General features: G+C 35.8%; 1 protein-coding gene across 1 annotated transcript in view; it reads left to right on the top strand.

The window, feature by feature from the left end:
• ASCC3 (activating signal cointegrator 1 complex subunit 3) overlaps positions 1–25,165 on the top strand; it is a 358,207-nt gene that overhangs the window by 2,294 nt on the left and 330,748 nt on the right. Inside the window, exons 2-3 of the mRNA XM_049654058.1 lie at positions 17,330–17,454; positions 20,417–20,567. Of these exons, the coding sequence (XP_049510015.1) occupies positions 17,365–17,454; positions 20,417–20,567 (241 nt within the window). The 5' untranslated portion in view covers positions 17,330–17,364. The remainder of the gene's footprint in view (positions 1–17,329; positions 17,455–20,416; positions 20,568–25,165) is intronic.

The raw sequence follows: 25,165 nt of genomic DNA, 5'->3' as shown, positions 1-25,165 counted from the left end.
GTATAATGCCCAGCTCATAGTAGATGTTCCTATATAAATGTTTATTCATTCAACATGTACCATCTCATTTAAGTCCTCACTTTGCATATAGATGAGCAAGGGAGCATGTGTGAGTGTGCCTGATGGGTGTTCAGTTTCATTTTTCTGCTGTTATGATAATCAGTTATAGAGGCTGTTTTATTTATGAAACTCTATTATTCAGATTTAATGCAGTTCAATCCATCTTTGAATATTTCAATTTAATCAGGTCATTCGACCTGAAAGGGGCATAAAAAGTCACTTTGAAGCCCCTCTTTATTTCGTTAATCAGAAAGTTGATACCCAGAGAAGTGAGCTGATTTTTTATCATCAAACAAAAATTGACATCTGAACTCAGTTCTCATTATTTTTATTTTACTTTGTTCCTACTATGTCATTTTGCCTCTCCTCATTATAACTTGAACAGACTTAACTCTTGGAAACCTTTGTAAATTAAAATAGAGTCCTATTTTATCTTTCTGGTTTAGGAGTTTGGGGCTTGTCTACCTCCACTTCTGTGATTCACTCTTCAGAGAGAATTGTTAGGAAGTGCATTTGTTATTAAAAGTTTGAAGCTGACGTGGAAAATAAGGGTGGAATTTAGAACAGGTACATAAGAACGTAGTAAAGTAATTTTTGGTAACAGTAAACATTCTCAGAATATGTTTTAATAAGCTAATTGCTGAGAAATATTTATATTTGAAGGAGATAAAGTTCACACATAGTTATTTAATAACTAAACCAAAGATTCTTAACATTACTGAATCAAAATTTCTGGGGATGGTGTCTAGAAATGTCTTTTCAGGTAACTCCCCAGTGATTCCAATACAACCAGTTCATATTGGAAACTTCTGCATTAAACCATATGAATTCAAAAGCCTCTTAATTTTCTATTCTGTCCTATTAAAGCAGAACTTCAAAAGAAGGGAGGGAATTAGTGTCAGGACTATGGAGTAGAGAGGCAGTTTTAATGTTTCCCAGTATTGTTAAACAGTTGCTAGTTATTTTGAAATTAATTCAGTGACTACCAAGTTACTCAGTTCTGTGTAGCTAAGAAGCATTCTTTTAAGAGTGAAGGAAGCTTTGCAAAATATTAGTGTTGTCTGTACCCTGGAGATGGGGACACAAGGGATAACCTAAAGATTACTTCTAGAAAGAGTCACAAATTAATGCTCTGAGTATATATTCTCAGAGTTCCTTGGTATAGGCTAAGACCCATGCAAGATATTGGAGAAAAGCAAGACATACACTACTGCAGTCTTGGAAACGACTGTCAAGATGCTGGCTTTGTGAGACTGTTGAGTGAATTGACTTGAGGTGAGGAAAAATACTAATACCAGTGAGTGCTGTCCTGGTCAACTTGAAGTAAAGCAGAGGCTTTGTCACTGATTTAGAAAGTGAAAAAGTTGCTATCCCTAGTCACTGATTTTGGTGTTAGTTTGGGGAAAAAATAGCTGTTCCCCAACAGCTTTGCAAAATGACTGATTTAACTCCAGTTTTTCAGAGCTCTTTTTGTATTTATTAGAAACAGAACACTGGAAGAATATTATTGAAATTCTAAATCCAGTGGACATTTTGCCATGTTTCTTGATCGCATTTGATATGGTTGACCATACCTCTCTCTTAAAACTCTCTGCTTTGTTTCAGAAACACTATATTCTGGTGTTTCCTTGGCCTTTATTGGCCTTCTACTAGTCATAATTTCCTCTGTCAAGCTTTTCCACCCATTTATTCTTTAAAGGCTTCTGTTCTTCTACCGCTGCCATCTTCTTACTCTTCACAGATCCTTAGGTGATTTTTAACTATTCCTATTGTATTCCTGATAATTTTCATTTTTATATCCTGAAAGCAGACCTCAGTCCTGAACTCTTCACCTGAGTATTCAATTCCTACTGACCATTTCTACTTGAATGTCATACAGATACCTCAAACTCAACTTGGTTGGGATTGAACTTGTGATATTACTATAATTACTATTAACTTTTCCCTAGTTCAGTATTAATTGTATTGTGAACCTGATCTATAATTGTGGAAGTCAGTCTTGGACTTTGCATCCCCTCCCATCCACCCCTCTTCCCCCACCACAAACACAGATAATTAGAGTAAGCCAAATAGATTTGACTTAAACACTTGGATTTATCCACTTTTCTCTGAATCACTACTAGTATTTCAGTTTAGGAACCCTTCAAGCCTTCATCTTTTTTCTGCATTACTGCCACAGTCCCTGGTATCTTTCTGCTTCTGGTCTTGTCTTTTTGTGGTCTATTCCCTTTACTGCAGTTGTAGTAACTCTTATTAAACACAGCTCGAGTCAAAACTCGCTTGGAGATTTCTTTTACTGTCAGAATGATTTCTAAACAGCGTGACTTAAATGGCCCTTCATGACCTGATTGCTCTTCCTCCAGCTCCATTTCTTGTCACATTATTCCTTGACCACTACACTGGGTCATCTTTTTGTTCCTGGAACGTGAAGTATTCTTACTCTCTATGTTGCCCTGTTTACCTGGCTGACTCTTCATCCTTGAAGTGTCAATATAAGAAACCTGCTTCTCTTTCCCCGCTTCCTTTCTTGCTAGGTTAGATGTACCTGCTCTGTGTTCTGGTAAACTCTTTACTGCCCCCTTTTAAAATAGAAGTCTTATTTTGTATTGAGATAGCTTGTTTAATCAGCCTTTCTTCACTAGACTGTGAGCTTCACAAGGATAGGTACCAGATTGATTTTGCTCACCATAGTCTATCCAACCTGGATATAATAGAAATTCTAGTTAAGAGATATCAGGTGAGTGAAAGCTGTTTGTACATTCTTCTGAGGTTTTCCTTCTGAGCCTGTTCTTACCCTAGGTTTTCTAGCAACTGTCAACTTTTACCATTCCTTTTTGTTTTGTGCTTTTTTAGCTTGAGATTTAGAAAATACCCAAATATTAATTTCAGAATTAAATTTCTGCATGTATAAGTTCTTGAGTTCTTTGAGAAGGATGGCATCATGAGTTGAATAAATCATGTTAGATTTTATTTCTTCTGTTTGTGAGAAAACTTACTAGTTTGTAAACTATCTTGTCTCTTCTTAAGGACTAAAATTAATTAAATAATTTATATGAAAAATATTTTTGAGGTCTTGAAATAAAGATGTAAACATATAAATATATATATATATATGTATGTATATGTGTGTGTGTATATACACACATAGATATATACCAGACCTGTAAATACTGCCCTTTTTTTGTGGTCGCTTTGTACCTCCCTTTATCTTTTCTGTCAGTTCATCCATTCATCCATTAAACAAATAGTTATTGAGAACTTGCTGTACCCCAAACACTATTTTAGGTGGTGTGGATACTGCAGTGAACAAAACAATGTCCCCACCCTCATGGGGCTCATATTCTATTGGGTGAAGTTAACAAATAACACAGTCAACATTGTTATGTGTTAGGTACCATGAAGTAAAGTGAGTTGGATGCAAGAGAAGGATCAAGGAAGAGGTGCTATAAGGTGGTCAGAGGAGGCTTCTCTGGTAAAGAGACATTTGAGCAAAGACCTGAGGAAATGAAGGAGCTACCTATGTGGCCTGTGGGAGAGGAGTGCTTATGCAGGGGGATCTACTTGTTACAGTTTATATCACTGGAAGGAAGGCTGGTGTGGATGCCCCAGCATGAGCAAGGAGGAGGGTTATAGGAGATCAAAGCATAGGAGAAGGCCAAGTTCTTTAAGCATTTTGAAGTTTATGCAGAGATATGTGAAACCTTTGGAGGGTTTTGAACAGAGGGGAGCCACAAATGTTACCTGTTTTGGGGAAGAATGATTCTTGTTTATGTGTGGAAATTAAATTGTTAGAGAGTAAGGATGAAAACAGGGAGACTAGGCAATTGTAATAGTCTGTAGGGTAGACTATAGGTAGTCTTATAGGGTAATGGTGAGAAGTGGTCAGATTCTGAATATATTTTGAAGGAAGAGTTGGGAGAATTTGCTGATGAATTGAATGGAGTAAAGTATAACTACAAGTTTTTTTGGCCTGAGCAACAGGCAGAATGGAGTTGTGATTTATTCAAGTGATGTGACCACAGGAGGAGATTTGCAGCAGGAGATCAATTTTGACATTTTTAAGTTTGAGTTAACCTATTAGACATCCAGGTGGAGATGTGGAAGAGGTAGTGGGTATGCAAATCTGGAGTACAGGTGAGATATAGAGAATGGAGATAAGAATTTGGAATTAGGATATAAATGATACTTAAAGTCTTGAGACTGGATGGGATCCCCTGAATGGGATCTCCAGCGTAGCTGGAGAATGGGGTCTGAGCTCTCTGATCTTGAGGCACAGCAATGTTTAAAGGAGGATGAGGAGGAACCAACAGGACAAAAAAGTGCCAGTATTGCTGGAGAAAAAACAAGAGATACTGGTGTCCTAAATACCAAGTGAAGCCACTGTATCTAGAAGGGCTGCGTCAAAAACTGACAAGGATTAAATAAGGACTGAGAAGTAACATTGAATTTGACAGTGTTGAGGTTATTGTGACGTTAATAGCTCTTTTGGTGTAACAGTGGAGGTTGGTTTGATTGGAGTGGCATTTTTATTGCAGATAAGCTAAAAAAAACGTAGGGTATTAATGGGAGAGGGCTGTGGAGTCGGTTAGGTTTTAAATATGGAAGCCCCCATAGCATATTTTTAGGCTTCAGAAATGATCCAAAAGAGAAGAAAGTATTAATGAGAGAGGGGACAATTTCACTTCAGCAATTTACCACTCTATGTCCACTGAATAAATTTTTCTTGAACTAATGAATGGATAAAAGTATTTTCAACAGATGCTATATATTTTTATCAGTGTTGAATAAAAAGTGGGATAAAGAACACTTTAGTTAACACCTTTTTTGTTGTTGTTGTTCAGATGGTTGTGAAAATTGATTAGATTTCAGTCTTCCTTAATTAGATTACCACTTTACTTTTTCACATGATGAGCCTGGTGTTTCCCAAGTTTTTGCAGCTGCCTTTACAAATGATCTGCTACAATTAAGGTGTGCTGCTGAAGTGGGCTTGTATAATCTTTTACATTGTGTTCATCTTGTCCCCTTTAAACTTTTAAAAAGTTTACTTCAAATATTTGGAGACCTCTTATGAACTATTACCTTAAATGACATTGAAGCACATTGTGGGTGGGAATATTAAATAAGCATCCAGATGCTCAGTGTTCATGTTTAATCTTTCATAAACCTGAGAATTTTTAGATAGTATTTTCAGAACCTACAATTTGGCATTCAGTTTGATGCTTTTACAACTATTGTCTCTCTTAGTAGCCTTCTGTGTTTATTAAAACTTAATTAAAACTTTTAATTATGGAATATTTCAAGAATACTTGCAATTTCAAAAAATAATGTACCAAACGCTAATATAGTTGCCATGCAAATTTAACAAGTTTTAATTTTTACCTTATTTGCTTCAGATCTTTCTCTTTGAAAAATTACTGCTATTGGGTACCTGGGTGTCTCAGTTGGTTAAGTGGCCGCCTCTGGCTCAGGTCATGATCTCACAGTTTGTGGGTTTGAGCCCCATGTCGGGCTCTGTGCTGACAGTGCTGATCCTGCTTCAGATTCTATGCCTCTCTCTCTCTCTGCCCTTCCCCTGCTTGCACTGTCTCTCTCTCAGAAATAAATAAAATAAACATTAAAAAAAAATACTGCTATTTACAGGATATAAACCAGGGCATAATGAGGGAGTTGATGGAAAGAAATGGGACTGATTAACTTGGTGAAGAGAAGACAAAGTAGAATGACTGGTATGGTCACCTATAGTGTGAAAAAGAAGGCTTAAATTTGATAACTTAAATATAGATAGTTTTTTTCTTTGTAAATTTTTTTTGTCTTTTTTTTTTTTTTTTTTTTTTTTTTTTTTTTTTTTTTGAGAGAGAGAGAGAGAGGGCGAGAGGGATGGGGGTGGAGAGGCTCAGACAGAGAGGGAGACACAGATCAGAAGCAGGCTCCAGGCTCTAAGCTGTCAGCACAGAGACTGGCACAGGGCTCGAACCCACGAACTGAGAGATCATGATGTGAGCTGAAGTCGGACACTTAAGCAACTGAGCAGCCCAGGCAACCCTAGATAGTTTTTGTTTTGTTTTGTTTTTTTAAAGTACATTTACAATCAGAAAGCAACATCCAGTACTCAGTAATCAATTATTTTATGGTCTATACTTATGTGGAAATTTTTATAAAACATTGAAAAACATGTTCAACCGATACAGATGTCATTTTTATTAAAAAGTCAGCAGATATCATGATTTCCCTAGTGTCTTCACTGTAAAAATTGTTAACCAGCAATCTTTAGAGAAATGATTACATTACTATTTAAAAATTTAAGGTCACATGCTATAATTTTTAAAACATCAGAGTGAATTTCATGTTTCTAATGCTTTTTGAAGCATGGTATTTCAGTAGATTTAAAAAAGGTAAAGGGTATCATTATGAAAACCTGTTTTTCCTCTCAATTGTAGTATGTATAATTTATTGTTAGGAAAGTGGTTTAGAAGTTAGAATATAAAGTATGAGAACTAATGGGCCTAACCCTTTCAAACACTTTTTCAGTTTATGAAGCTGTGAGTAGCAGAGGATGAAGTGTCATAGGGAAGTGATGGTTCAACTCAAAATAAGGGACAGAGGAAAACATTCTTGTAGACTATATTTGTTAGGGCACGTTTCTGACTGATATAACAGAAAGTGGAAGACGATGCCCTATTTTGTTTTTGTTTTTTTCCATTAGTATTTAAGTTTTTATTCATAAATACTGAAACAAACAATTTAGACCGAATGTTAAATAAAGCATATATATTAGATGCAGTGTAGTAACACTATAGAATTTTTGCTCTCTATGTATTTGTTCTAATTCATAATGCCCAGTGTGTTAGTGATTTGCTTTTCTGTTTTTATATTTTTTTGTTTACCATATAAATTCATTTGAGTCCTCATTTTAGTATTTTCTCTACTTGAGAAAGAGGGGTATTGAGTGTGTGCCAACTTCTTTTATATAATGTCAATGTTAGGGCTATTTAAGAATATCCTCTACTATGCACAGAACAATAATAAGTAAAGATTAAGGTCATTGTACCCTTTGATAAATATTTTTTGGATTTGGAGTGGATAATCCTAGTTGTTTGGGTATAATAAAACTTGAGTCAGATTTCCAAAAGGAGCTCGTATTCAGTAATGCAATGGTGCTCCATATAATTGTGATACAGAGGAATAAGTATAAGGTCTGGAAAATCCATTCTCTCTACATAGCTAACGCTGGTTCTAGAGCATCACCAGAGCATCACTAAGAGTTGTGGTTTGGTGAATTCAGGTCTTATTAAGGGACAGACAAATTATTTGGGTCTGTCTTCCAGAAGCCCATAGATTAGGGTGGAATGAAGATTCTGCCTTTCTCATAATCTGAACCAGGACCTTTTGACTGTTGGGTTTCTGTTCCATGTGTTCTCTAGAGTAATATGTGTACTTGTTTGGTATTTGTGGGATGTTCTTTCTAAGAACTCTTTCTAAGAACTCTTGTTCTTTTTTTTTTTTTTCTCCAGTGTTTATTTATTATTGAGAGAGAGTGAGAGACAGAACATGAGCATGAGAGGGGCAGAGAGAGGAGGAGACACAGAATCTGAAGCAGTCTCCAGGCTCTGAGCTGTCAGCACACAGCCTGACGTCGGTCTCGAACCCACAAACCGGGGACCATGACCTGAGCCGAAGTCGGATGCTTAACCGACTGAGCCAGCCAGGTGCCCCTGACTACTCTTGTTCTTAATCAGTGCTGATATGTTAATCAAGATACTTGTTTTTTCAAGGGCCTTTAAAGGAAAGCTTTCCTTATCCTTAAAAAGTAAAATTAATGTAATTATGGGGATCTCCTATAATATAAAGGCTATTTAGTTTATAGTTAATGAGCCTAATTAGGCCCATTCCTTCTAGGTTGGGAAACCTGGGGTTAATACAAGTAGTTAGTTTGGGGAGGTAAATTAGAGTATGAACCTTACATAAATTCCATTTTTAACAAACCATTATGTATGTTGATTTATATTAAAAGTATACACACACACATATTTATTTCCCCCTTGCTTTCTCTGTTCTCCATGCTCCACATGTGATTTTTTTTTTTTTTTTTTAATGTTCATTTATTTTTGAGAGACAGAGAGAGACAGAGCATGAGCAGGGAAGGGGCAGAGTGAGAGGGAGACACAGAATCCAAAGCAGGCTCCAGACTCTGAGCCGTCAGCACAGAGCCCGACGCGGGGCTTGAACTCAGGAACTGCGAGGTCATGACCTGAGCCGAAGTCAGACACTCAACCGACTGAGCCACACAGGCGCCCCCAACGTGTGATTTCTGATTTGATTGGAAACTATTGAAGAACAGTTGCTTCTTGTTTAAGAATGAATTAGGATATAAAGTGAACTTCTTGGATAGAAATTAGGAACAGTTAAAATTGCTTTTGAAAATCCTTCAGTTGGACATAAGTCATCAAAACACACTGTCTTAGTGTGTTGTGTGCCACCATGTCTTTTCTCCAGACTTGGAACATACCAGTATCTTCCGATGAACTAGGTGAAAAAGTTGGTTTGTGCTTAATGGCAATGTTGTATATATATTTTTAAGAAGAAAACATGGTTTTCAAATATTGGAGTCATGCAATGCGGCAAGATGCTCACGGTTTGAGATGCATATGGTGATTGAAACGGATGGATGAAGGGAACTTCCTGTTTTTGTTGCTCATCCTCCATTTACTCTGGAGCAGCTAGCTATTCAGTGTGTGAAATAGTGGACAGAATCTCCAGTATTATTGTTTTGGTGTGTCTATACCTTTTATTTGGCCTGTTTTATATGGTTGATTCAAATAAGTAAATGTGCCCATGATGGGACTCTATTAACTAATTGATGGCAATAATGTACAATTAAAGAAAAGGCAGAAATCTTTTTTTAGAGGGTACTGTGAAAAATTACCCCCTTTTGAAATGGCATAATAGAGGATTATGTATATATGTAATATATCTATGAAGGCTGATGTCTGAATTCTGATCTTGACTGTGTTAATTTTTTAACAACTCACTTTTTAGAAGTAAAATGTAAATACTCCAGTTTATTTTTCAAGATTTGGCCTGTGGGCATATAATTCTATTTTAGGTATTGAAATCTTAAATTCTCATTTTTATTCCATTCACAACCTACCCATCATTCCAGTGTTTTTATCCCTTACCTACATTATATCACTCTTTTTTTTTCCCTCTCTAATAATTCCCTAGTATCTATGATTGCCAGCAACTAATTGCGGACTTTACATTCATTAGGAAATATAGTTTGGCTATGGTGGAAATTTTGTTATTTGTTTATAATGAAAACTACAGTAACTATATTTTCCTAAAATTACTGCCAAGCAGTAATTTTAAACCCCATTTAGAGTTTAGAAACAGATTTAAAATAAAGGATCGTAAAACTTTCTTTGTGGTACTTCAGAATAATGTGTACTAGAATTCTAGCCCAGTGGTTATTGGTCAGTATCATTTCACAAAGGGAAATATATTACTGTCAGGTTCCTCCCCCCCCCCCACCTTTTGAATGTTTAAAAGGGCAGTTAACTTGACTTCAAGACCTTTTCTTTTTATCTGTACATATATCTAATCAACATTGTAAAGATTCAGATAATCACATATGGGTACTTCTGGCCGTAAAAATCTTTTGGGTTTTAGTCTTTATATGCTAAGGTGTTAATATTTATTATTAAAGGAATTTTTCATGTATTCATTTGCCATTTAGTACGTCACACTAAATGTGGAATAAAAATTACTGAGGTAACAACTGCTACATAGGACAGTTTATCTTCATGTGCATTTGCTGTAGTCTTATAAATCAGAAATTTTAACCATAAACATTATGATATATCTTTAAGACCTCCAACTTGAATGTTTTTTCCTTTTGTTTGGACCTCAAATCCAGAACATAATTATTCTCATCATTTAGGCACCATTGTCCTCTTATTGCCCTTTTGTTATAAAACTTTAACCCTGGATTATACCAACCTTTTGTTCCCTTGCCAGATTGTTGCCACTCTAAATTTGTGTTTTTTCAGTATAAACTGAATATTCAATGGTTCCTGAAAAATCTTTTTATGGTTAGTCAATTTCCTATCTTATCATTGGTGTGAGGTCAGACTTTTGCCTGTCTTCAAAATTGTTTTCTCATCTTTTGAATAGTTTCAGCAGATCTCAAAGAAACTAAGTACTTTTAGTAGAACTTCCTTTCACCACCTTTTTCTCTCCCCATTCATTTCTGCTTCACCATGTTACAAATCTATCTGCACTTCCATGCATCTCCCTCCTTCTAGCGTGTCTTATCTCAAGACCCATACTTTTGTTCTCATTCTCTATTTTCTCACTCTACTCCCTTAGTCATAGCCTTTCTTTTGATTATTCAGTCTTTCCCCCTCTCTACTTTCTCTCCCCTGATTATTTGATTTTACTCAGCTCTGTCCTGTATTTTCAAAATCTTGACCCATGTATTTTACTATTTCTTGCCCTTTCTTCTGGGCCAGGTTCCTTGAAAAAATAGCTTGTACCCATTTTATTTCCTCATTTTCTCCCTCTCATTTATCCTTCAACCCAGTGAAATTTGCAATCTCCCCAGTTTTTTGGAAACTATGTGTGCTAAAGTCATCTAAAACCTGAGAATGGCCAAGTACTGTGAACTCTGTAACAGCATTTGAAATACTCTGTTCTCTTGTGATAACACTTTCTTCATAGGACAGCTCTTTGTTGATCTCTTTCTTAGGACTCTGTTCTTAGCCCTCTACTGTCTACTCTCAGGTTTTTAGAGGTGCACGTGGATGGGTTTCATGGCATTCATGCAGCTTCTGAAATGAAGTACAAAATATTTATATTGTGTGTATGTCTCTTTTCTCAGGGAGAGGGTCCACAGGCATATTTATGTCGGACTTAAAGGAATGTGTTCACTTACGGTTTAAACTGCCTTGACGTGACAACACTAAATTCTCTATTTCCAGCCCACACCTCTAGTAGGGCATCCAAAACTGTTTATCCCACTTGATGGCCATGATCAAAACTTTCCAAAACAGAATCAGTCATCTTTCCTCTTCCTGTATGCTATCTATACATCCATGTGCCACTATTCTTTCTCTCCTAAACCTGAAATTTAGGTGTTCTGCTCCTTTCCTCTTCCTCTTCACAGCCTATCCCACCCATCCTGTCTCTCAAATATAAGTATATCTTAAGTCCATCTTTTTCTGCTTTTCCTTGCCTCAATTCCACCCTCTTTATCTTTCACCTGGTGTATTGTAAGAAATAACTTTCTAACTGGTTTGCTTGTCTCCAGTTGACTCTGCCTTTAAACTGTTCACCAGACTTAAATCTGAATAATTTTCTACAATATGTTAAATTTCTTTTCCACGACTCTGTCAAGATAAAAAGCGCTTAAATTGAAGGGCGCCTAGGTGGCTCAGTGAGTTAAGTGTCCAGTTTTTTATTTTGGCTCAGATCGTGATCTCATGGTTTGTGCGTTCAAGCCCTGTGTTGGGATTCCCTCTCTCCTCATGCCTCTTCCCCGCTTGTGCATTCTCTCTTTCTTTCTCAAAGTCATAAACTTTATTTAAAAAATGCTTAAATTGAGACATGGTGTTGGGTCTCTGCTTACATCTTTATTCTTCATGAGTGACCAATTGTACATTATATAGGTTTTTACATTTTTATTATTTTTTAAAGTGTATTTATTTTGAGAGTGAGCAAGCCTGTGCACACCTGAGTGGGGGAGGGGCAGAGAGAGAGGGAGAGAGAATCCCAAGCAGTCTCCATGCTGTCAGTTCAGAGCCCCATGCAGGGGTCAAACTCATGAACTCTGAGATCATGACCTGAGCCAAAATCAAGAGTCGGATGCCTAATCCACTGACCCAGGCACCCTATATAGATTTTTTTTTTTTTAAAGAGTAAGTCTATTATTTTAGTTTTCTCCTTCATACCTTTACCTTTTTTTCCTCTACCAGGCCAGCTCATTAAAGTCCTATAAATCTCAACTTCCATCTTTATCTACCTTCTTTCCCACTCTGTTAGATGTTCCACCTCTGTCTTCCTATAGTTATACCTGCATAATTATTGTAACCCTTCTTAACCATACTGTAAACGTGTTATCCAGGGCAAGTGCAGTCATAACCCAAAATGTTTTTTTTTTTTTTAATCTTTAGAGACTCACAATGTGTCTAATGTATATAGTAAGTGATCTATAGATATTTGCTGATTAAATAATCAAAGATGTAAAATTTGTTTTCTCATTCTGACCTTTATACATTTCCAACACCCTTAAGTGTTAGTAGTCGTTTTACTGGTACAGAGTCCAGTGAGTTTTAAAGAACAGAGTTCTGTAAATCTTATTTATACCCAGTGTCTAACATAGTTCCTGGTAAATAGGAGAAACTCAAATATTTGTGAATAAATGATTTACAGGTGATCATGAGCAAATGAGCTATTACATTTTTAAAGTGTTAGTATTCAACCTGACGAAGGAGAACCATAAAAACCAAATTAGAAAATCAAGTGCTTCATTTTCTTGACAAGTTTAATTAATATTTATCAATTTGATGAGAGCTCAGGGAGCTGTAAAGTTTCCTGTTAGTGTAGTGTGTAACAACAGTGTGACCTCATTACCAGGCTCTACTGTTAGATCTCTTCTTAGAGATTGGGTGTATTATTTTGTTTGTTAGAATTTGTTAGGTTTATGAATTAGACTTTATCCATTTTTATTTTTATGCCCTGCTGTTTTTAGAGAGGGGCAGGGAATTCAGGAGATTACCATTGATTATGTCAAAATGATGGAAGTAGTAGTCCCAAATACCCCATTTATTCATAAAATATGACAGAGGCAAAATATTACATGTATCACATGTCTTTTGTTATGGTGTTGCATTTGGAAAGCACTAACTTGAGTAGTAAAAGGCAGGTTCTGAAGCAGAATATATTCAGTTTACTATCAGCACCTTTCTTTAAAGACTTCAGGGTTAATGTCAATCATGAATAGAATGCCTGTCATTACAGTCTCTTAACCCAGATAGAGAAATTAAATCCCAGTACTCTAAGTCATGTTGTATGCCTTACTTCTCATGAATAGATAATAGTAACTATGTTCCATCCCTGGGAGAGTTGAGAAAAAAGTCACCCAATTCACATTGGGTAAGACTTAATTCTCTCACAGATTACTGTTGAGAAAGGCTCCTTCCTTAGGAGGCATATTGTGCACGTAAACGCAGGTCACTGAATTCTTAGTAGGTGGAGACTCTTTGATCACTATTGATTTGAGACAAAATTGAATGGTGATTTAAGAATAAAAGATAAAGGGTGCTTGGGTGGCTCAGTGGGTCATGATCTCACTGTTCATGAGTTTGAGCCCTGTGTTTGGTTCTGTGCTGACAGCTCAGAGCCTGGAGCCTGCTTTGGATTCTGTGTCTCCCTCTCTCTGCCCCTCCTGTGCACACATTCTGACTCTCTCTCACAAATAAACAGTAAAAAAAAAAAAAAAAAAAAAAGAATGTGAGATAATATTCTTGTGACAGTTCTCAAAGTGTGGTCCTTGATCTGAACTTGTTGGAAAGTGTAAAATTCTTGTGCCACATCTCCGTGATATCTGATCTACTGAATCAGAAAATTGGAGGTAAGAAGTAGAGTGACGGGGCCCAGTTTTAGAAGTCACCTGCACTAGGTGACTTTGAAACATACTGAAGTTTGAGAATCTCTGTTCCGTGCTGTCTATTGACGCTTGCTTTCATTTCTTCATCCAAACACTCCAGAAAATACTTACTCAAGTGTTAGAAAAATCCTGATGTGATTCCCTGAATCATCTCTCCTAACTAAATACATTCCCAATGAGTAGTTGAAATTTAAAGTCAGCTAGCTAGGGTATTTATTCTCAAATTGGGTCATTTTTGTGATTAAAATTATTCAATGTGATATAGGGCATCCAACCATTTTTTTCTCCCAGCCATTTTCATACCAATTTCCTTATTGATTTGCAATGCAATCATTTGTGTTTTTTTACTTTATCTTTTTTGTTTCTGATTTCTAATCTAATTGTATTTTACTCAGAAAATATGACCTACATTAGTTGTCAGCAAACTCATTTGGTCACCCTGAGCCCAGTAATAGTTTTGTACTTTTTGAGTCTTTAAAACAAAAACAAACTCCAAAATATGTGACAAAGACTGCATGTGGCCTTCCAAATCTAAAATATTTACTCTCTCTTCAGGAAAAATTTGTTGACCCCTAATCTATATGATACTTACTTTTTGAAATTTGTTGAGATTTGCTTTATAGCCTAATATGCACAGACCGTTTTAAACTTTTACAAAGGAACTTGTGAAAAATATGTATTTTCTGATCATTAGGTACAGATTTCTGTATATGTTCATTAAATTAAACTTACTAATTTCACTGCTCACATCCCCTATATAACTTTACTGAATTTTGAGGGGCATTGGTTTGACCTATCAATAATCAACTATTACACTTTCACTTTGATGTTGGACTTTCACTTTCTTCTGGAGTTCTATTTGCTTTTTTGTATTTTAATTTTTTTTAACATTTATTTATTTTTGAGAGACAGAGAGAGGCAGAGCATGAGCAGGGGAGAGGGGGAGAGAGAGAGAAAGAGAGAGAGAGATACAGAATCTGCAGCAGGCTTCAGGCTCTGAGCTGTTTGTTAGCACAGAGCCCGACACGGGGCTCGAATCCATGAACTGCGAGACCATGACCCGAGCTGAAGTTGGATGCTCAACCGACTGAGCCACCCAGGCACCCCTGGAGTTCTCTTTGCTTTAATTTATTTTGAGGCTCTTTCAGCAGGGCATACAAATTGAAAATTTTTATCTTCTTAGATATAATTTTTATTACTATGTGGAGAGGTTTTTTTTTTTTTTCTTTTAATCATTAATAATACCTTTTGTTTTAAAGTATGTTTTGTCTGATTTGATATTTTTGGTAAAGCCACCAGTTAGTTTTGCTTCTTATTTATAGGAGGATCTTATTCCATCTAACCTTCTCTGTTCCGTGTTTCAGGTGTAGCTCTAATGTTCACTTGACTGCTGTTTAGTAATTCTGTCAATTTTTTGAGTGTTAAGTTTAATTCACTTATACTTATTGTGAGTACTGATATGTTTGGACTTATTCCTCTTTGTCCTTCTTAATCTATACTTTGCCTTTTTGTGATAGCATACTGGGTTATTTCTTCAGATCCTTATTCCAAGTCAGTACTTTTTTCTTTCGCTGTATCTAATCTATTTAACCCACCCATTGATTGTTTATTAACAAGTATATATTTTTATTTCTAAAAGTTGTATTTTCAAATTTGCCTCATCATTTCTTATTTTATTATTCTTCATTGTTTTATAAATTCTCTCTTACTTTGTTAAACATGTCAGTTATTTTATATATATTCTGACAGAAGACTCAGATTTCTTCCAAGCATTAAACTTTGTGATAACTTCAAGGATATAAACGATCAAGAAGAAAAGCAGAATCAGGGTGTGGTCTGAAGTATTCTATATGCCCCCCCTGGTTCTTTCCTTCCCACGTTGGACACATGTTCTTTGGCCCAAAATAATGAAGTCTCTTAATTGAGGTTTGTGGGACATTTCAACACTGTGGAAAGTATCTGGATTATAAAACATCTGTATTTCAGATTCTGGAATGGAATTTCATAAGCTCTGTAGTTTTTACATTTTGGGCTAGATAATTCTTTGTTTTGGAAAGACTGTCCTGTGCATTATAGGATATTTAGCAGTATCACTGGCCTCTACCTACCAGAAGCCAGTAGTACCCCACAGTCTCCAGTTATGAGAACTCAAAATGTCACCAGATACTGCCAAATGTCCCATGGGAGGCAAAATCATCCCTATTTGAGAACTTACATAGCTTTTGTGACATTCTGTAAGGAGCCATGCCTTAGGAAACTATAGATTGTAGTTTTATTATAATAAGCAGTCTTAAACCAGGATAACCCTCCAAGAGTATTTCATAGATAAAGATTCCCCTCATAGTAAATATTATTAGTCTGTTTGCCAGATGGTTTAGTTGTTTAGTTGTCAGCATGTCAACAAGGAGACTAGATCAGGTCATCTGACTCCTTTCTTTTCCTGGGAGGTCTCCCCTTCCCCAGCTTGTTATTCAGTCTCCCTGTTACCATTATCTTCTTTCCTCCATTTTTTATTCTTTTACTATTCACCAAATAATTATCGAATGCCAAAAATATTCCAGGACTGTTCTATTTGCTAGGACCGATCACTGAAATAAAGGTGTTTTTTTGTTTTTTTGTTTGTTTGTTTATTTATTTTGTTTTTTTGTGTTTTTTTTTTGTTTTTTGTCATGAAGCTTACTCTTTGTGGGGTGAGACACACATAAATAAACAAAAAAATATCAAATATTAATTAGTGCTATAAGGGTAATTGAAATTTTGTGCTTTGAGAGACAGTAACTGGGTAGCTGTTCTGTCTTAGATTGAATGGTGAAGAAAGTCCCATCTCAGGAGGTATCTCTTAAACCAAGATGTGTGTGTCAAGGAGTCACCTATATGAACATCAGAAAAGCATTTCAAACAGAGGGAACCATTAATGCAAATGCAGTTAGATGGAAACATGCTTGATACTCCAAGAAGAGAAAAAGCCAGTGAGACTCTGAAAGCAAGAGATAATGGGAGATGAAAGCAGTGAGCATAAAACACAATTGGAGAAAAGATGAGAAAGTGCTTTCATCTCTCTCAGTGTGACTGGCAATAGTAATACACTATTGGAGGCCTGTGCTTGGGAATCTGTAGAGCTCATTTTGAAGGGATGTTGTAGTATACCCACAAACAAATGTTTTTGTATTTCTTTTTCCTTTCTTCAGCCATAGAGAATGTGTTATTAAAAAACTTTGTGGGGCGCCTGGGTGGCTCAGTTGGTTAAGCGTCTGACTTCGGCTCAGGTCATGATCTCGCAGTCTGTGAGTTCGAGCCCCGCGTCGGGCTCTGTGCTGACAGCTCAGAGCCTGGAGCCCATTTCAGATTCTGTGTCTCCCTCTCTCTGACCCTCCCCCATTCATGCTCTGTCTCTCTCTCTCTCAAAAATAAACATTAAAAAAATTAAAAAAAAAAAAAAAACTTTGTGAGTAGAAAAAGTGTCAGGAGAATTTTCAACATTGGTGGCAATTACTTTTTAACTAATTGATTTTTCTTTTCTCTTGTACAGGTCAATTTGCTGAGTTTGATTACCCCTCCAGCCTCCTCCCAAAAGATAAATGTCATCTTGTTTTGTTTCAGTTTCAGGTTTCTCCTTGTATGGATCACTGATTGAATAATAGATGGCTTTACCTCGTCTCACAGGAGCTTTGCGCTCCTTTTCAAATGTCACCAAGCAAGATAATTATAATGAAGAAGTGGCTGACTTAAAGGTAAACTTTTTAAATGGAAAACATAATAAATGTAGAAAGTGAGCAGATATTTGACATTCTTTTTCTCAATTCGGTGTGCTTAAAATGGTGAGTTTTATCTTATTTGGTGTTATACCAAGAAGGGGAATGGGTATAGTGCTGTTTCCTATAAGAATACTTAAACACCTACGACTATTGTCAGAGAGAATAATCAGAACTATGATATTGAGTTCTTATGTTAATTTTTGTTGCTAAATTTCTGCCAGGTTGGTTTTTTTTGTTGTTTTGGTTTTAAACAATTTAATTCAGTAATTTACCTCTGGGTAATCTGAATGAGTTTATGGTGGATCTCTCTCTGGTAAAATTCTTATCAAGTGGACAAATAATGTCTTTACCAGAACATGGGAAATAAGAATATTAATGTCTTAAAATCAGTACCTGGTCTCATAACTGACTTCTGTCTGGTCCTTGAATTTGTTGTGGACTTTATAGTCCTGAAGGTATATAAACTGTATATATGAACAAATAAGTTATGTAATATATACATGAAGGAACTGACCCTACGTTTGTTCTTTTTTGTTTTTTGTTTTTTTTCTTTTTAAATCTTTATTTATTAGAGTGTAAGCAGGGGAGGAGCAGAGAGAGAGGGAGACACAGAATCCGAAGCAGGCTCCAGGCCCTGACCTGTCAGCACAGAGCCTGATGCGGGGCTCGAACTCACAAACCTTGAGATCATGACCTGAGCCGAAGTCGGACGCTGAACCGACTGAACCACCCAGGCACCCCTGTTCTTTTTTGTTTTTTTAAACAAAAACAACAGTCACTTTGCTGTTTGACTGTATTATAGAATATTAACATTGTTTTCTAATAGGTTGCAATTTTATTGCTTATGGTCCTTTGACAGTTTTACAATTAATACCTTCACTTAAAGATTGATACTAGGAAGAGAAGATTTGTTAACAGTCTTTAGGTAGATTTTTCCTCTAGCAGTGATACAGTTTTACTACAGAGAACAGTTGACCTTCTTTACAATGGGAGCTGTTTTGCATTTCTGTTGCAATTAAAATAAGGCTATAGTCTATACAATTAGTTAATATTACTGTCTTAAACTTATTGTTTTCTCACCTCACCTAATCAAGGCTGTTTTTACAAGTTACTTTATATTAGAGATAACAACAAGATTTTAAAATCTGAAAATGTATAAGGACTACATGCTAATTCCATGTCATTCATTTATTCTTGTAGTCTTTTAAACACTTTTTTCCCTGAGGAAAAAAAGTGACAGATCTAATGAAACTCATTTTAATATAACTTTTTATCTTGGGATATATCCAATAATACAAAAGAAAGGGAAAAATAAGATGAACTTTTGTATACCTATGACCCATTGAAACAACTTAATTCAATTTATGCCCAATCTTTTTTTTTTTTTTTTTTTTTTTTTTTTTTTTTTTTTTAAGTTATTTATTTTCATAATCTCCACACCCAGGGTCAGGCTCAAACTCATGACCCTAAGATCAGAATTGCATGCTCTTCTTGCTAAAACAGCCAGGCACCTTTGCGGCCAGTCTTATTTCTATGTTTCTCCATTTTCTTCCCCCTAAACCCAGATTAATTAGCATAAATTAACATTTTAAATTGGAAAACTGAGGCAGGGAAGTAAAAACGAATTAAGCAATATCATTAGTACAACCAAAATGAAAATTACAGTTTTCTGTCTGACCCACTACTTTTTCATTTGGTCAGAGGTCTTCATGAGGTTTAATCCTTGGGTCGAGGCCACTGGTGTAAAGTGAAATTTGTATTGCTTTATATGGCAGTTCTTAAGAATGGAAAGATTTATAGTCTTAAGAATAAAAGTATGTATAGATAAGAATCTCCTCAGTGGGGTTCCTGGGTGAGTCAGTCGGTTGGGCGTCCAGCTCTTGGTTCTGGCTCAGGTCATGATCTTGTGGTTCATGGGTTTGGGCCCTATGTCCGGCCCCATGCTGACAGTGTGGAGCCTCCTTGTAATTCTTTCTCCCTTTCTCTCTGCCCCTCCTCCACTGACATGCACTCTCTCCAAATAAATAAATGAATAGACTTAAAAAAAATTTATTAAAAAAAAGAATCTTCTGGATGCGCAACTGTTTTAGGCTCATACTTAGGAAAACAGTACTAATTTCAATATAGTGAACCCACATTTGGAATCTAGTTATGTGCAGTATGGTCCAAGCTGTGGTAAAAACAAGCAGAAAAATGGAAAAGAGGCGTGTGGGATATTACCAAATGTTATTATCTGAATATCGGACTTTTTCATCTTTTTTTTTTTTTTTTTCCCCTCCAAAGTAGTCTCCAAGCCCAATGTGGGGCTTGAACTCATGACTCTCAGATCAGGAGTCGATGGCGCTTTTGACTGAGGCAGCCAGGTTCCCCTGGATGTTGGGCTTTTTGCTTTGTTTACTTTGCTGTATAAAAATAATTACATAATGAATATTCATGTGATTAAAACTATAAAACATAAAGTTTTTATTAAACATATCTTTTAAAATGTGATATTTAAAAAACATACCTTTTAAAATGTGATTTTTGGGGCGCCTGGGTGGCGCAGTCGGTTAAGCGTCCGACTTCAGCCAGGTCACGATCTCGCGGTCCGTGAGTTCGAGCCCCGCGTCAGGCTCTGGGCTGATGGCTCGGAGCCTGGAGCCTGTTTCCGATTCTGTGTCTCCCTCTCTCTCTCTGCCCCTCCCCCGTTCATGCTCTGTCTCTCTCTGTCCCAAAAATAAATAAAAAAAAAAAAAACGTTAAAAAAAATTAAAAAAAAAAAAATGTGATTTTTTTTTTTTTAAATCACATTTAAATAAAGCTCCTTCTCGGAGCTTAGTTAAAAAGCAATTTTGAATTCTTGGTAGTGCCAGGTTGTATAAGACAATGCAAAATATATGCAATAAGTGATGGCTTTGAGGAAACCTTTGACCAGTGTCTCTGTATTATGCTGTTTCAGGTGAAGCGGTCTAAACTTCATGAACAAATTGTAGACTTGGATGTTACATGGAAGAAGATAGTAAAATTTTTGAATGAAAAACTGGAGAAGAGTGAAATGCAAAGTGTAAATGAAGACTTAAAAGATATATTGCAGGCTGCAAAACAAATAGGTATAGTTTTGTTTTGTTTCGTTTCATTTTGTTTTATAGAACCAGTAAGGTTCAAAAATAGGTTCCTTTTAAACTGTATACCATATGGCGAAAGGCTAAAGTTTCCAGACAAGTATTTATAATTATGAAAGATACTCTTATATATCTCAGAGCTTGGGATAGAGTCGTAGAAGCAGAATTAAATTAGTAATTAGTGTACAATCAAACATGACAGGTTCATAGGAATTTAGAGTTTGAAAACCACAATTATGTTTCAGGTAAGGAGAGGGTAAATGAAAATTTTAACGTAGCTTGAAAGAACCTTAAAAGCCATGTAGCTCAATTTCTTATAGATGCCCATCAACACATAGTGAGGGGCAGCACTGAAGCTAAACTTTGCTTCTATTCCTGTTGTACACTAATATTCTCATCAATTGATTGTATTTGGAAGAAATTATAATTAGAGATTTTAATACTATATATTAATATAGGTTACTTTTCCAAGGTTAAAAAAAAAAATAAATGATTCTTTGTTAAAACATCTGAGTTTGTTCATTGGAATTCATCCTCTCATTCTAGACTCTGATAATTAAAAAGCATAGTTAACTCTACTGTAGTTCTAAATTTAGGTTTGTACCCAGAAAGTTCATGCTGATACTCTGGCCCTGTGAGATCTGGCCTCCACCTTTCTCTCTGACCTTGAGTCATCCTTGTCCTCACTAATTATGCTTCATTAGACACTGGCCTTTTCTCACTTCTTCAGTCCAAGTTGGTGCCTGTTTTACCGTCTTTATACGTGTTATTCCCTGTGTTGAGAATGTTCTTTTAGCCTACTCTTAGAGTGGTTAGATCTTTTCTTATTATTTTGAACTCCACTAAAAACTTATGTCTTTAATGAGGCCCTAGCTGACCATCCAATCTCAAGTTGTTACTCAGTCACTCTTTATCATATGACCTCAGTAACATTTTCTCCATAACATTTATCATTATCTGAGATGTTCCTTGTTTATTGCCTGTGTTTTGCTACTAGGATGTAAGTTTCGTAAGAATAGGATCTTACTTTTCTTGTTCAACACTTCATCCTTGGTGCTTAGAATAATGCTTTGTGTGTTTTAGGGTCTTAAAATTCACTTGATAAATAAATGAAGAGGTTTTCATAGATGGTTTTTTGGTAGAGGAAAATTTAGATTCTTTATCATATGCTGGTTGGCAGTTTTCTGGCCTACACCAACTTTGGGGAGGGTGTTTCTGTTAGATCTCATATACTTGACTTATTTATGATCATCAAATTTTAAAATTTGTTCTTCATAGATAGCACACTTAGATGTATTATTTGTCATTGGTTTGTAATATAACATAAAATTTAACGTCATTGTTCTAAGTTGTGAATGTACAAAATGAATGTCATGTATATTTTTATAGGTAGATTATCTTCTGAAGTTCAAGGGCTTTAATAAGTAAAGGATTTTTTTGTTGTTGTTGTTTAAGCCTAGGGGAAATAAAGCATACTTTGATGAGATTTGTGATAGCATTTGGCATAGACTCACACTTTATATTTTAAAAATAAAGAGGTAGTTAAAATTCATTGGAAAATGGAGGCAAAAAGCAGAGTCTTCAGTTTACCTAGATCAACTTGACCAGGGTCTTAACCCTTTGGGACTTCCTATTTTAGGATATTTTCATTTCTGAGATGTTAGGGCCATTGTGGAGAGGGGGTGGTCTGACTAAAGAACTTTTCAAAAACTGTAGAAGAGTGTCTTTCCTCTTCTTTGGTTCAGTTGTAAAAATGACTCAAAATACTGGGGTGTCTGGGTGCCACAGTCAGCTAAGCATCCAACTCTTGATCTTGGCTCAGGTCATGATCTCACAGTTTATGACTTTGAGCCCTTCATTGGACTCTGTTGATGGCCATCAGCACAGAGTCTGCTTGGGATTCTGTCTCTCCTCTCTGCCGCTCCTCCACTTGTGCATGTTCTCCCTCCCTCCCTTTCTCTCTAAATAAATAAAACTTACAAAAACATTTTTGAAAAAATGACTCAAAACACTCAGCAAAAACAGTTAAAATATTGAGTTTATCCAGTACCATGGCTAAATTATTTATTTAAATAATGTGGAAAGTAAGATTTTTTTAAAGATTTATTTAATTAATTAATTTATTTTAGAGAGTGTGAGCAGGGGAGAGGGATAGAGGGAGGGAGGGAGAGAGAGAGAGAGAGAGAGAGAGAGAGAGAATATGAATATGAATGAATCTTAAGCAGGTTCCATGCTCAGCACAGAGCCCAACATGGGGCTCTATCCCATGACCTTGACCTAAACCGAAATCAGCATACTGAGCCACCCCGGCACCCTGGAAATTAAGATCTTTTAAAAATAGGTTTCCCTTTAGATTTCTTCCCTGAGTATCTCTGACAAGTCAAAAATCATTGTTTTACATATCAGTCATTAAATGTAATCCTAGGAGTTTTACCTGTTGGCAAAACTTTCTGATACATACTCAGGGACTAATCTATTGATTGATGTGTTTAAGGAATTGATTATTTTGAGATATAGTATCTCAAAAGAATATTTTCATGACAGAGAAAACCTTAGGGTTGGATTTAGGCAAATGCTCTGTTGTGTCTACTTTTAAATGCTATGTTTAAGTTGAATAAGTATTAGCTTTAGCGAAACTAATAGTTGACTAGGAGTCAGCCACTCTTTCTGAATAAAAATACTGCTGATACTGGAAGCCTAATTAACATTAGCAACTTTTTTTTTTTAATTTTTTTTTTAACATTTATTTATTTTTGAGACAGAGAGAGACAGAGCATGAACGGGGGAGGGTCAGAGAGAGAGGGAGACACAGAATCTGAAACAGGCTCCAGGCTCTGAGCAGTCAGCACAGAGCCTGACGCGGGGCTTGAACTCACGGACGGGACCGTGAGATCATGACCTGAGCTGAAGTCGGACGCTCAACCGACTGAGCCACCCAGGCGCCCCAACATTAGCAACTTTGAAAAGATTAGTCTCATGGGAAAAATGTTTTTGTGATTTTTTATATTGCTTTTTAACACAGGTAATTTGGTATAATTGTATTCAAGAGAGCAAAAGAATAAAGAAAAAATAATCACTCCTATTTCAATTGAACATAATAGTATAAGGCACTTGTTTAAAACTATGATATCAACTAGTCATTGTAATGGGTATTTTAAGCTGGTAAGGAACATCAGAGAACATCTGGTCCAGTCTCTTTATTTTGTATGTAAAGTGCTAGACACCTGTGAAGGTTAACTGAATCCCATGATTGAGTCATGGTGAAGATAGACTAGACCCTGAAGTAGAAACATGATGGAAATACTAGATTCTTTCCTTTTCTTGTAGTCAGAGGTCATGTTCTGTCAAGCCAACTTTTCAGCTATTCTTTTTTTTTTTTAATATGGTATTTTACATGTTTTTTTAATTTTAATTTTTAAAAATTTTTAAAAATTTACATCCAAGTTAGCATATAGTGCAACAATGATTTCAGGGGTAGATTCCTTCAGCTATTCTTAAATGCACTCTTTCTACATTGTTTATCATTGCTTTAGTTTAGGCTTTTGTCATCTCTTGTCTAATTTACTGCAGAAGCCTATTGCCTCAGCTTTCCTTTCTTACTCAACTTCTTTACTCTTACTACACTTATCTTTGTAAAAAGCAATGCTCATTTTTTATTTTCATATTACTCTTTAGACCAAATTCATTTGAATGGACATAATAAAAGTTTCTTTATGAATTGAAACAATTTGCCTTTTCATTCATTTCCTTGCCTTTCTACCAAATGTAACCTTTACTACTAACATATGCAATGTTGACTTAAGTTCCTGAATAGTGCTTACTGTTTTTTTCTGTCTTTTATATGTTAAAATAACTTTCCCCTTGTGTTCACCTGGTCAGATGTTCCTCATCTCCTACGAAATGGCTTAGGTTTCATTCATGTCCTCTGTTATCCTTTCTAATCTTAGTAGATAGTGTTCCATTAGACTATCATCTATTCCATACTTTTTTATAGTATGGAATACTAGCACCTACTATGGTGGAATGGATACATACAGATGATGATCAATAAATAAGAGAGGTATTGAGAATTCAACTAATAGTACTTTGTGGTCTTTAGTACTTCTGCTCTTGACGATGGACAGTGTCTTACCAGTGGCAGCTTTTTTTTTTTTTTTTTTTTTTTTGGTTATTTTGAAGTATTTTTTTCTCTCAGATTTACATTTAATATATTCCCATACCATTTTACAATTTTATTCTCCCTTCAATATTATTTTAATGATAAACTTAGCTTTAGAGAGAAAACATAAATTATGGCCCTTAACCTTAATTTAAGTACTCATTGTAGACATAGCGATCTCCTCCATGGATTTTGAAGGATAAGCATAGTCATATTAACCTATGTTCTGTTGGTGGTGACACTTTTGTCAATATATTTTATGTGCTCTAAGTACAAACATTTTTTAAAATAAAGAGGTCAGGATTGAGAGTGTCAGTCGATAAAATGCATCATGTATTAGGCATGTGTATCTGTTACTTAGAGTTTTAAATTCTCATTCCAGGAGGCTTATAAGCCTTCCACAGTGTAGTTAGAGAAACTAGAATTG

The sequence above is a fragment of the Panthera uncia genome (assembly GCF_023721935.1).
Source record: "Panthera uncia isolate 11264 chromosome B2 unlocalized genomic scaffold, Puncia_PCG_1.0 HiC_scaffold_24, whole genome shotgun sequence".
Classification (NCBI taxonomy): domain Eukaryota; kingdom Metazoa; phylum Chordata; class Mammalia; order Carnivora; family Felidae; genus Panthera; species Panthera uncia.
The sequence above is the reverse complement of the archived record's forward strand: the minus strand, read 5'-3'. Positions and strand labels throughout refer to the sequence as shown.